This window comes from Acomys russatus, chromosome 17, assembly GCF_903995435.1.
Source record: "Acomys russatus chromosome 17, mAcoRus1.1, whole genome shotgun sequence".
In the NCBI taxonomy this organism is placed as follows: domain Eukaryota; kingdom Metazoa; phylum Chordata; class Mammalia; order Rodentia; family Muridae; genus Acomys; species Acomys russatus.
The window spans coordinates 46,436,613-46,449,531 of NC_067153.1; the positions used below are offsets into that span (position 1 = coordinate 46,436,613).

At 46.0% G+C, this 12,919-nt stretch overlaps 1 protein-coding gene across 1 annotated transcript in view; it reads right to left on the reverse strand.

The window, feature by feature from the left end:
* Positions 1-12,919, reverse strand: part of Efcab6 (EF-hand calcium binding domain 6) — a 164,244-nt gene that overhangs the window by 70,541 nt on the left and 80,784 nt on the right. The window contains exons 10-14 of the mRNA XM_051159414.1: positions 7,451-7,561; positions 5,338-5,446; positions 3,333-3,500; positions 626-685; positions 359-519 (exon numbers count right to left, since the gene is read on the reverse strand). Coding sequence (XP_051015371.1) covers positions 359-519; positions 626-685; positions 3,333-3,500; positions 5,338-5,446; positions 7,451-7,561 — 609 coding nt within the window. The remainder of the gene's footprint in view (positions 1-358; positions 520-625; positions 686-3,332; positions 3,501-5,337; positions 5,447-7,450; positions 7,562-12,919) is intronic.

Genomic DNA, 12,919 nt, shown 5'->3' on the forward strand with positions numbered 1-12,919 from the left:
CATGTGTATACACAGACACACACACACACACACACACACACACACAGACACACACACACCACACGTACCCTTAAAAATAAATCTTTTTAAAAAAGCCATAGCAAATAGCTAGCGATCCCAGAGCCACAGAGGGGACCCATGCCCCTCCCACGACACACGCTCATTGGGGCCTCACAGTGGATACCTAGCTTCTTTACATCCATCTTCTGTACATGGTGTGGTTGACTAAATTACACGTGGTAAATTCTCAGACCACTGTTTAGGGAGGACTTGGCAGATAGTGTGCGTTATCGATTATCCGCAAGTGTCACAGAGCATGCTGGGGAGAAGCAGGAATGGAAGGGCCCTGTGAACTTACTTTAATAAGTGCTCATTGGTTAGATACGGGCAGAACATGTGTAACACCTTCTTGAAGTTATTTTTCGTTATGGTCCCCGTCTCCCCAAGGTCATATGACTGCAGTGCATCGTAAAAGCCTTGGAGGTTCCTGGTGATAGCATCATATACCATGTCTTCTACCTAACCCAGGCAAGAAAGAGATACAGTTATTGTACTGGAAACCGGCGTCCAGGTACCCTAAGCACATAGGGGTGACATCCACAAACAGAGGGCGAGTGTTACTTACTGAATCCCAAGCCATAGGCAGAGGTGTCTTGGTGTCTGTAGAGGGGAACATTTTTCTTACCTAAGTGCACGAGAGAAAGGTTATCAGTAAAAGTCCTTCAGACTTGAGATCTGGCTCTGCCTGACTGGTTCAGGTTTGGATGCCAAGACACTAACAGGGGAGAGTGTGTAGCATCCTTTACAGTTAGGTAGTGGACCTCCCTGTGTTAGGTGGCAGTGATGGCTCAGGAGGTGATGACAGACTGGAAAGCCATTAATGTAAAGTTATTTGTAGGTAAAGTCAGGTACAGTATATAAAAGCATATATCCAAACGCATCAAAATGTGTATGGCAGACATGCACACTTACAAAAGCATCATTCATACTCCAATATAACTGTTTGTGATAAAAGAAAGTGTGTCTATATACACATCATAGGTCGGAAGAGTGTGTGCTTATACATATGGCAGGATTTAGAGTATGTGCACATATATGTGACAGATTTGAGAGTGTGTACATGTGTAATATGACACGTTTAAATGTATGTACATATATAGTGACAGGTTTAAGAGTGTTCACATTGAGAGGTTTGATTGTTTACATATATGTCAATATCTATCTATATCTATCTATATATATCAGGCTTGTGTGTGTGTATAAGAGGTTTAAGAGTGTGCACATATAACAGGTTTGATTGTGTATATACATATATATGGCAGGTGTGAGTGTGTGCACATACATATATGACAGATTTGAGTGCATGTGCACATACACACACATGTAACACAGGGTTGAGTGTGTGCAAATATATATGGCCTATTTGAGTGTGTGCACATACGTATGACAGATGTGTGTGCACATATATGGCAGGTTTGAGTGAGTGTGCACACATGATGACAAATTTGAGTGTGTGTACACACATTACAGGTATGAGTGTGTGTGTGTACACTTATATGGCAGGTTTGAGTGCATGTGCACACACCCATTTGTGTATATATACACACAGACAGGTTTGAGTGTGTGTGCACATACACATAACACGTTTGAGTGTATATGCACATACATATAACAGGTTTGAGTGTGTGTGCACATACACATGGCATGTTTGAGTGCATGTGTATATATGTCACAGCTCAGGTTACATCAAGCAGAGACCATGTCCCTTGCTGCATGGAGAGACTACTTACACGCCTTAGTTTGCTTTGGTTTGAAGACGTGCACAGCTGCTGTGAAGCTGAGAGGTAAGAAGTCCCGAGCACCATAGCACTGGGTATGGCAGGGCCTGTCCTACACAAGAGTCATGAAAGTCCCTGAAAACTCCACACCAGAGTTTCCACAGCAACAACATAGGCTGCGGCAGTCACCAATCTTGTGTACAAGGCATGTGTCTTCAGGAGATGTACTCTCTGGCCCTGCTCATGGAGGTGGCGGGCATGAGCTGAACGCCGGCTCAAGCTCTCACTCTAGACAAACTCCAAGCCCCAGTGGTAAACTGAGACAAAGCCAATTTTGAGGTACTGCGTGGGCACACGGGTCCGATCCCTCCAGACCCATATGGCCAGATATGGGCACAACCATTGTCTTACTTGTGGGACCATAAACCCCGCTGTCATTTTCTATAGTTTTCATGTGCGTGCTATATGTGTGTATGTGTGTATGTGTGTGTGTGTATATGTGTGTGTGTGTGTGCATGTGTGTGAGTATGTGTGCGCGTGTGTATGTGCATGTGTGAGTGTGTGTGTGTGTGTGTGTGTGTGTGTGTGTGAAGCCATGGACATACCTATACATTTGACTTAGTACTTCACATCTAGAGGAGCAACTCACAGAAACAGCCACATATAAGTGATGATCTACACTCAGCGCAGCAATTTCTCCACAGTGAAGGCAAATAGCCCAACATTCTGACAAGGCCATGATGCAGCTAACCTGATTTTTTAAAATGTTCTTAGAGATCGCCAAAGCTAATGGCTGCTGAGAGCCACTTATAATAAAATTGCCTGCTTTTTTTTTTTTTTTTTTCTGTCAAAAGCAGCAATGACTGAAAGCTACTGGTATGAACCGTTACCCCTGAAACTGTGTCAACTCAGGGCATGGGACCTCTTCTTGAATACATTTCCGTTGTAGTCATTTTATTTTTATTTTATTTTGTCTTTTTTTTTTTTTTGAGACATGGTTTCTCTAGGTAGACTTGGCTGTCCTGCACTCACTTTGTAGACCAGGCTGGCCTTGAACTCACAGAGATCTGCCTGCCTCTGCCCCCCAGGGTACTGGGATTATAGGCATGTGCCACTGTGCTGGCTTTATTTTTTATTTTTTGAGAGCATCTCATTTCACTATGTAACCCTGGATAGCCTGGCACTATCTATAGCCCAGGGCAGCCCCGAACTTATAGCATTTCTCCTGCCTCTGCCCATCAAGTGCTGGGACCACAAGGGTGTGACGCTGCCACCATGTGTGACTCCCAAATACTTCTTTGCAAGACCTGAATGTAAAGTAGAGCGCTGCCCAGCACCTATCACTTCAGGACAGGGTTTTCAGAAAATGTCAGGTGAAATCCTTAATATGCATTAGAGAGCAAAACTTAAACCAAACAACAACCTCTTGGTTGTAACTTGAAAGCCCATGGAAACGTGAAGCTATTGGTTGATTTAAACTGTATTTTGCTGAGAACACTTGAGTTGCTGGCTTCGGCTGTGACCCAGCCAAGAGACTGTCTGTTGCAGACCTACCTTAGGGCTGTCATCCAGCAGGTCCATCAGGGAGCTGACCTTCACCACTCCAGTGCCCTCGGGGTCAAACGTCTGCTTCAGTTCGGTGAATTCTGAATCATTTAATTTCGCAACCATGCAGTTTAGGATGTGCTGCAGTTCTTCCCAAGTGACGTGTCCATTGGGTGTCTGAGAAGGAGAGTGTAATTAATATTGTGAATTAAGAAACACACACACATGTATGTGTGTGTACATACATATATATATACCAGGAAAAGCCTTGCACATGCTCAACATTAGCAAAGCATCCTCTTGGGCCAAGCTGAGTCATGGCTTGAGAACAGCAGTCGATGACCTCCATGACCATTATATATACCACGTGTGACAAAAGCAGGGAAGAGGCGGGGGCCACTGAGACCTTCTAAGGCTCTCCCCAGAATGGTTCCTCTACCAGGGCCCAGGCAGGAGATGGCCCAGAGGAACGAGGTCCTTTTGCAGGGCACAGGCTTCCCAAGGGTCTCCACAGCGTCAAGAACTCCCCGACTCCCAGCCCCACATGTTGGCTCAGAATTTCCCTGCGTGTTCCCGTTACAGCTAGCCAATTTACGCAGAAAATTAATCAGATGTGTTCTCAGTATCACCAGCTTCATAGATTACATAGATAGGCAGTTGCCGGGAAAGAAATTTCTGCCATGTTACAGAGAGAAAGCCCTATAAGCAAAGCCTTTTGAGGCAAGCACATTCCCATGGGATGGAATGCTGTCAATCAGTTAACTAAATATGAAACTGCAGAGCACCTGTTACTGGAAAGGAGGGACTACAGATCCCCTACCTCAGAGAGGAACATACTGAGTATCAGTTAGCAGCTGTCACTGACTGTCACAGTGTGGTAAAATGTGGGCCCAGATTTATTTTTATATGTGTATGTGTGAGTACGTGTGTGTGTGCATGTGTGCACACATGCATGTGTGTTCCTGTTTGTGCCTGGTGCCCTTGGAGGCCAAAGGAAGGTGTCAGATGTCCTGAATGGGGAGTTACAGGAAGTCAGGTGCTGGGAACTGAACCCGGCAAGTGCTCTTATGCTCTGAGCCATCCCTCAGGCGCCAGAAGCTTCCGTTTTTATTATTATTTTCTGTGTGCATGCGTGGTGTATGCACACACGTGAGTACAGGTGTCCTGTGTTACAAGTGAAGGCCAGAGAAGGTTAGCCAGTGGTGTCCTGATGTCACCCTCTCTACTGTATTGACCTGGGGCCAGGCTGGTTGCCACTGAGTCCCGGAATCACATCTTCTTCCCAAATGGCACCCAGGCTACAGATGCACAGCATGTCCAGCTCTTTACCAGGTGGCTGTGGATTTGAACTCAGCTCCTCATTGCTTGTATGCACTGGACCATCTCCCAGCTCTGGAAGTTGGGTTCTCTGAGGTGCGCTGAACTAAATGCGCCTGTTTATGGTTTGTTCTTGAACGATAATCAGTGTTACCATTATTCCAAACAGGAACCAGGGGTGAATTCTTACTGACTTCTGAAATAGGCCCAGCATTGCGTGGCCACCATTACAGACACTAGAGCCTCTGCTGCACCCCCCAAATGGTCTCCTGATCACCTGTGTTCCCTCCCACCCCCGGCATCTCATTCCTTTTCATTCCTGATTGGTACTGTCAGGATTCATCAGATACTGCTTAGCGATGTCTGGGCTGTCTCTAGTTTGAGCATGCATACACACACATGTGTGAGGACGTGCCTCTGCTGCTCTGACACCTAAGTACAGAACCACTGGTTCATACGGCCCATCATTTGATCTTTACAAAACTCATCACGCTGTTCTTGGTAGCACTTGTGACACTATTCACTCTCATCGGCAGCATATGAGAACTCCGGTGTGTTTGCATCCTTGTCAACTCGGTCCCCTTGGTTATCCCGTCACAACGGACAGGTAGCCTCCTGACTGTCTCTCCACTCATTGGCCACATATTGACTTTCCTACCTCCTGTGGGTCTTTCCAGAGACGGGTTTGCGTTCTTACCGAGCTGATAAATAATAAGGTCCTCTTCAGGGCTGTGTAGCGATCCTCCGAGAATTTGAATAACTTCTTGATGATATTTTCCTTGCGAGACCAGTTTCTAGAGTCAGTGCTGCAGAGGGGCAAAGAGAAAAACAGGATGGAGACTGCACCTTTGGACTTGTCCTTAGTGCAAAAAGGCAAGTGCTCTGTAACTCTCACAGTACTGGCTTTGTGGGGCTCCTTATTCAAAGAACGCAGTGTACAGGGGCCGGCCCATTTGCTATGAGGGGGAATCAGACAGAGGACTGCCCTGAAGGAGATGTTCACAGGTGTCCATTAGCTGTGCCCCCAATACTGACCAACCCTAGTCACACATCTTTCAAATCCACGAATTTGATCTCAGAAAAAGACCAGGAAGGAAACTGGAGATGGCTGGCTGGCAGCAAGTTGCAGCACATGGATCCCACATCTGAGGGCATGGGAAGTCCCAGTCTCTGCCCTCCAGTGACTATGCCAGGGCCACTTGCATCCTTAGGGCCGCTTGTCCTTTCTGACTTCTGACTTTTTACCTTGGGGTTCCATCAACCATACACATGTGTTCTTGGAGGCCGTGGCCATCAACTTTGAGAGCTGAGGTTCCCTTGTAAACTCCCATCAGAAAGGGAGACCTAAACCCTCATATGCTGCTTTGAATAAAATGGCCCCCATAGGCTCATACGTTTGAGTGCTTGGTCCCCAGCTGGTGGAACTGTTTGGGAAGGATTAGGAGGTGTGGCCTTTCTGGAGGAGGTGTGTCCCTGTGCGTGGGCCTTAAAGTTTCAAAAAGCCGGTCCCATTCCCAGCTGGCTCTCTGCCTCCTGTTTGTGGATAAGGATGTGAGCTCTCAGCTGCTGCTCCAGCACCATGCCTGCCTGCTTGCTGCCATGCTCTCCACCATCATGGTCATGGACTCTCACCCTCTGCAACCGTGAGCCCCAAATAACAGCCCTAGACAAGGTGCTGTCAGTCAAGAATATTATAGCAAAATGGAAGTGACTGCTTACGCCATGTGCTACCAGCTGCCTCCTAGCAATAGGGCAGGAGGGCTCTGCACACCTGGAAAGCTGGTGGCCAGAACGGTCATTAAATATCCCTAAGTTCTCAAACAGGACAGGCCCCAGAGGCGGAGCAAGAATTAACTCTATGGTGTGTTTTGTCTTGCAATAAGTCAGAGCACCCTCAGTGCCTGATAAAATTACACACACACACACACACACACACACACACACACACACACACACACACGTATACATATGTGTTTTTTGTTTGTTTGTTTGTTTTTGTTTTTCGAGACAGGGTTTCTCTTGTGGTCCTGGCTGTCCTTGACTTGCTTTGTAGACCAGGCTGGCCCTGAACTCACAGTGATCCACCTGCCTCTGCCTCCCAGTTGTTGGAATGAAAGGCATGTGCCACCATGCCTGGCCATGTATGTTTCTTTTCTAAACTACTTTTTCTATATTCTTCACGGCTTGTGAGTAGTAATCAATAAAGATCACACAGAAGTATAAGCAAACAAGAGACCCTTTGGAGCTAAAGTCAAAATTCTCAAGTGTTTGTCCTTTAGTTTTATTTTGTATTTCTGAGTTGCCACTACAATTTCCAGTTGGAAGTTGCAACAGCCATTAGCAGCAAACAAACAGTGTGCCTGAGGCAAGAAACTCCCGTGACTGAGACATCACTAGCAGAGAGACAGGAAAGCAGGTTAGTGCACATTTGCCTTTCCATAAAACACACAGCAAGTGTGTGCTACACAGGGTCTCCCGGGGGCACACTTGGCGCTGAGGGACCCTTGTGAGCAGGTGTGTGTGCCGGAAGAGTCTTCCAGCTCTGGGTGTGTGGCCCCACTGGTATCACTCAGGTTTTTTTTTTTTCCTCTAGAAACTGGAACAAGAATGCCATCTTTATTGTTTTAGGAAACTTTAAGCAAGAAAGGCGAATGAAAAGGCATTTATAAACTGTAAAACACAAGGTATATGTTGACACTTAGTCAATGAAGACAGTTGGTCATGGAATAAATGAAAGATATAACCCGATACATACTGTGTGAAATATAACCTGATACATATGGTGGCTTGTAAATTGGTTTTAAACATACCTACTCCTTTTTTTCAGGGGAATTGTCTTACTGACTTCGAACCCCTGCCGCTCATAAAACGCTGTTAAAAACTGCTTCCAATTGACTTTCGTTGTGGTTTTAACTCCAAATCTGCATGAAATGAAAACAATATTTAACAGGTTTTTTTTTCCTGTAATACCACACGGATTAGATACTTAATATTGAGCTATGAATTTATATGAAGTTTCAGATCTGAGGCAAACAAAATCATTTAGCAAAATAGCACCACAGATTGATTCCTTAAAAGCAAGGGAAAAAATCAGAGGATTGTAACACCCTGTGTTGCTGTGTTCTGTCAATGGTGGCGAATTATGAAGGAAGGAAGAAAAGAGGTTGGTTAAAATTCTGATGTTCATAATATAACCTTTTAAAACTCATTGCTTGAAGAACTCAATTACCTTGTTTGGCAGGACAATGACTCTTAAAAGTATTGGCGACCTCAGCTCTGGGGCCTGTGACTGTTTACTATACATAGCAAAGGAGACTGTACAGTGAGTGATTCATGTAGACCATGCAGGCTGGGGTATAGGTCGGTGGTAGGGTATTTAATTAGCATTTACAAGGCCCTGGATTTAATCCCTAGCCCTGCATAAATAAACAAATAACAATGACAGCAAGAGATAGAAGGGTACCCTTGGTTGTATGGGTGGCCATACCCAGCACACAGACCTTTACAATTGAAAAAAGCCGTTGTCAGGCAGTGGGGGCTAAGAAGCACCAAGCCAACACATGCACAGGCCTGCAGGAGCTGGGAAAGCCCGAGTTTTCAGGGGTCCCACTCATGTACCCACACCTTAGCCCACTGAGTGCCGCTCTGGGCATCTCCTGCCACACTTTAGAATGGTGTTTATGCACTGGAGACAGTGGACTTTAGATCTTTGCCATGGCAGCAATATATACTGATACACAATTAAGTTTTTTTTTTAATTATTAATTTCTGAGATTAATATAATTATATAATTTCCTCCTTCTTGTTCTTCCTCCAAACCCTCCATAAACCTTTTCCTGCTCTCTTTCACATTCATGGCCTCTGGTTTTCATTAATAGTTGCTACATGCATATATATATATGTGTGTATATATACATATACATATATATACATACATACATACATACATACATACATACATACATGCACACATTCCCAAATATAACCTGCTCAGTCTGTACAATGCTACTTGTATGTCTGTCTTCAGGCAGGGCTGACCATTTAGTAGAGGACAACCGATTGGGGCCCTCTTCCCTGGGGGAGACTATTTCTCCCACTCTCAGCATCCCTTAGTTGTCTGTAGTTCTTTGTGTCAGGGTAGAGGCCGCACGGTCGTTCCCCTGTGCACGCTGGCATGCCTATGGTTGTCACTGTTCAGCTCCTGCACCTGACGCTCTGCGAACATAGCGGAAGACGGGGAGGAAAGATGGTAAGAGACAGAGAACCAGGGAGCTTGCTGTGAGAGTGTGTCTCCCGGTAGGGTCAGAAGCTATGCCCCCAAATTCTCACCAAATGACAGCATAATTGAAGTTTTAGTAAGGATAAAGAACTGACGATTGCTCAAAAGTGCGTTTCTAAAAGGAGTCCTGTTTGTCGAGGGTGGAGGTGGGGGGGGGGGAGGGGGGTCCATCATCATAGTGTCAAAGACACCAGTAGGAACATCCTGTGGAGACCTGGACAAGTGGCTTCCTTTCCTAACTGCTTGCCTGTGAGATGATAGGAATGACGGACAAGGAGGTTCTTAAAGGATAAAGGCAGCAGCTGTCGTGCAGGGCAGGTAACACTCAGGAGTCTGAACACATACCTCAGCTTCCTAAGCGGGCCATTCAAACACTGATGTCACACACGCCTCCATAACAGGGGGACAAAGAGCCCGCACGGAACATCACGTCTGAGATGCCGAGACTAGCATGAGGCAGGCCGCTTGCTTTACAAATCTGCTTATTAAAAACTGGATTGGAAAATTTCAATTCTTCACTTACACTGATGATATTACGGAAAATAGAGGGGGCTTGGGGGCTGTTGTGAGCCCACCCTCAGAACAATGGGTAGGGTGAAAGACACCTGCCTTGGTTCTAAAGCTGAGCCTGGGGACCAGGTCTTCCTCTGGCCTTAATTAGTCTCACTTGCCTCTGGGTGTTTTCTTTCATAACTGTCTGCAAAAATGCCTTGAGGACTGTCACCCTTCACACCCATCCACTGTGTGACAAGTGCAAGCCGAAGGTTTGTCCCTGAGGTTTGTAGACCAGGGAATTAAGATCATGTGGGGCATTTGGCCTTGAATCTCCACTTGTGACGAAGTGTCCACCAGTCTGTGGTCACCATCTCCTGCACGGATGCTTATTTAGGGCAAGAATGTCTGTGGTGTCCCCATCAGTTAAGTCACTGCCAGCCCCGCCTCCCACTGACTTGTGACATGCGGTAGCAGGCTGAACCTGTGGTGCGGCAACAGCACACTGCAGAAATGCCATCCTTGTCACCAGACACCGAACAACTGGTGCCTGGCTCCACCACAAATCTTCCAAGTTAGATGGGGACTGGCTGGCCATAGGGGGTAGACATGTAGGGGAGGGTTACTGGTTGGCTCAAGACAGAGAGACCAGCCCTCCTTAAGAACCTCTGCTCAGAGTTAAGTACTTCTGAGAATGTTAACCATATGTTGAACTTATGATATATGTACACACACACACACACACACACACACACACACGTATGTACCTGTGCATGTAAGTGCATTCCTTGATATGTTTTGTGCCTTTCCTCTTTGAATAATCTGAACTGCAGGGGACAAGCCGCTCAGTCACTTGAAGGCAGTGTCAGAGCTCTTCCTGTGTCTGGCTACCTCAAAGTGAGAGCTCCAAGCAGCCAGTTGCTTGGAAAACTGGATTGCCTCTGGGAGAACTAGCTGATTGCACCCTTCCACCGTCGCTACAAGGGACACTTCAGTCCAGGTGTGAGGAACACTGGAACTGATGCTCAGGGTCCCAGAAGGCTCTGCTCCAGCCATGATGGTGGCTCTCCAGGAATGGTCCAGGCTCACAGTTCCAGTGGGGACTGCTGAGACATCCAGCCTTATGAACTGGGCAGCTGTCAAGATCTTGGCCTCGCTGGTGTTAGACAGCTATTGCTGGACTCGTCGGACCATACGGCGTAAGCCATCTAATAGCCCCTTTTAACCGATACTCTATGGGTCTGCAGTTCAATTCCCATAGAGAATCTAGTGTAAGTTATCAACATGATGCATTTTCATTTCACGCGGTGATTTCTCTAGTAGGCTGATGCAGAAAAGCTACGTGATGGCCACACTCCATACGGAACAGAACTTGACAAAACTCAACACAACGTAACGGGGAAAACTCTCAGCAAAGAACAAATGAACAGAGACTTCTTGTAAATGAATGAAGGGCATCTGCTGTGGAACTCACATGGCCGACCTGATAGGAACAAGATAGGGAGTGAGGAGATGAGGATGACAGATGGAGAAGGAAACTGCACAAGCCGATGTGATCAAGCAGGGAAGAGATGAGGGGCGTGGCAACTGAGACAGTATGAGGGGTCTTTATTCTCGGCCTTGTCAGAAACAAAATCAGGCCTGTAAAACAAAGCGCTAGACCAATAAGTCAGTGGACTCATTAAAAACATACTATTCAGATTTTTTTTTTTTTTTTTTTTTTTTTTTTGTCAAGACAGGGATTCTCTATGTAGCCTTGGCTGTCCTGGACTCACATTGTAGACCAGGCTGGCCTGCCTCTGCCTCCCGAGTGCTGGGATTAAAGGTGTGCGCCACCACTGCCCAGCCATACTATTCAGATTTAATGAACAAGAATCACTTCTATTTCTGGGCTGGAGAAATAGCAGCTCAGGGATTAAGAACATTGGCTGCTCTTGCAGAGGACCTGGGTTCAATTGCCAGCACCTACATGGCGGCTCACAATCAGCTCTGGCTCCAGTTTAAGGACGTCTGATGCCCTCTTCTGTCCTCCATGGTTTTAGACACACATGTAGTGCACAGACATACACGGAGGCCAAACGCCCATAAGCATAAAATAGAATAATAATTGAAAATCACTTGTATTTCTAATTATTAGCCACAAATAGTTGGAATTGTAACTTTTTTGAGAGAGTCTCCCTGTGTAGCCCAGGCTGGCCCGGATCTCACAGAAATCTATCTGCCTCTGCCTCCCTGATGCTGGGATTAAAGGTGTGCACCACCACATCCAGAAATGTAATTTAAAAATTTTCAACATTTATTATTATTTTTTAATTCTGGCGAGATGGCTCAGCTATTAAGAGTGCTTGCTGCTCTTTCAGAAGACTCAGTTTTGGTTCCCAGCACCACATCAGAAGGCTCATAACTATTTTTAATCCTAGCCCAAGGGGATCCATCCGTGCCTTCTTCTAGCCTCTGAAGGCATTGTACTAATGTGTACACACCTACCCCCCCACAATACACATATTTACAAATAAATCTTTTATCTTTTTTTTTTTTAAACCCTACATAATTGTATTTGTGTATGTGTGTGGGGCGGGGGGTGGGACAGAGTGGAGCTGGCTGATTACAAAGGACACAAGTAAAAGCCACAGCTATCTATCTCTACTTGGGTAGCGGCCACACAATGCACCCTTACCCAAACTCATCAAAGTGTGACATAAAGGTTATACTTCAACAGAGCTAGGGGAAAGGGGGAGCTCATCCACAGTCATGTCTCCACCAACACTCTTAGAAGGAAGCCACGTGCGTATTTTTAATGGAAAACAATGGGCCGGTGAAAGGGCTCTGGGGCAAAAGGCACTTGCTACCTGATGACCCAAGTTCAATTACTGGGATGGAAGGAGAGAACCAAAACCTACAAGTTGCCCTGTGACCATACACGTGTGCGCGCGCACGCAGGCACACACACACACAGAGTAATGAGAAAGGAAAACATTAATTGCGATCAAGAGCAGGCAAATCAAAACAAGAAGCAGTACTGCTGACTATGGAACTAGCAAGTCCTCAAGCACGCATGCTCAGTGCCCGCCAAAGCGCCCTCAAGAGCCTCCCTTGGAAGAATAAATTAGCACCTTTTCGCTGTGCATTTTAGCAACATATGACATAAACCTTAAACTGGTTCAAGGCCTTTGACTTGAGGGATGACAGGACGCATTTCAGTTTTTCTAAATAGACATCACATGCTTCTGATGCAGTATTCCGTGAGAACGGGGACTATAACTACATCTCAGACCCTTCCCGTGAGGCATACACATGGGCATGTATTTGAGTGTGTGCACACACAGACCCTGCATGAAACGTGCTAGCAGCAGCTGCCTCTGCCTATATTAGCAGCGCTTTTTCTGGCTATATTTGTAGTGGGTACCGCTAGCTATAATGAATACAGGTAATCCACTTTTTCCTTTACCATTTCCTCATTTTTCCTGTTTGGGATGCACAAGGCTCTAACTGGCATGAATAAACACAG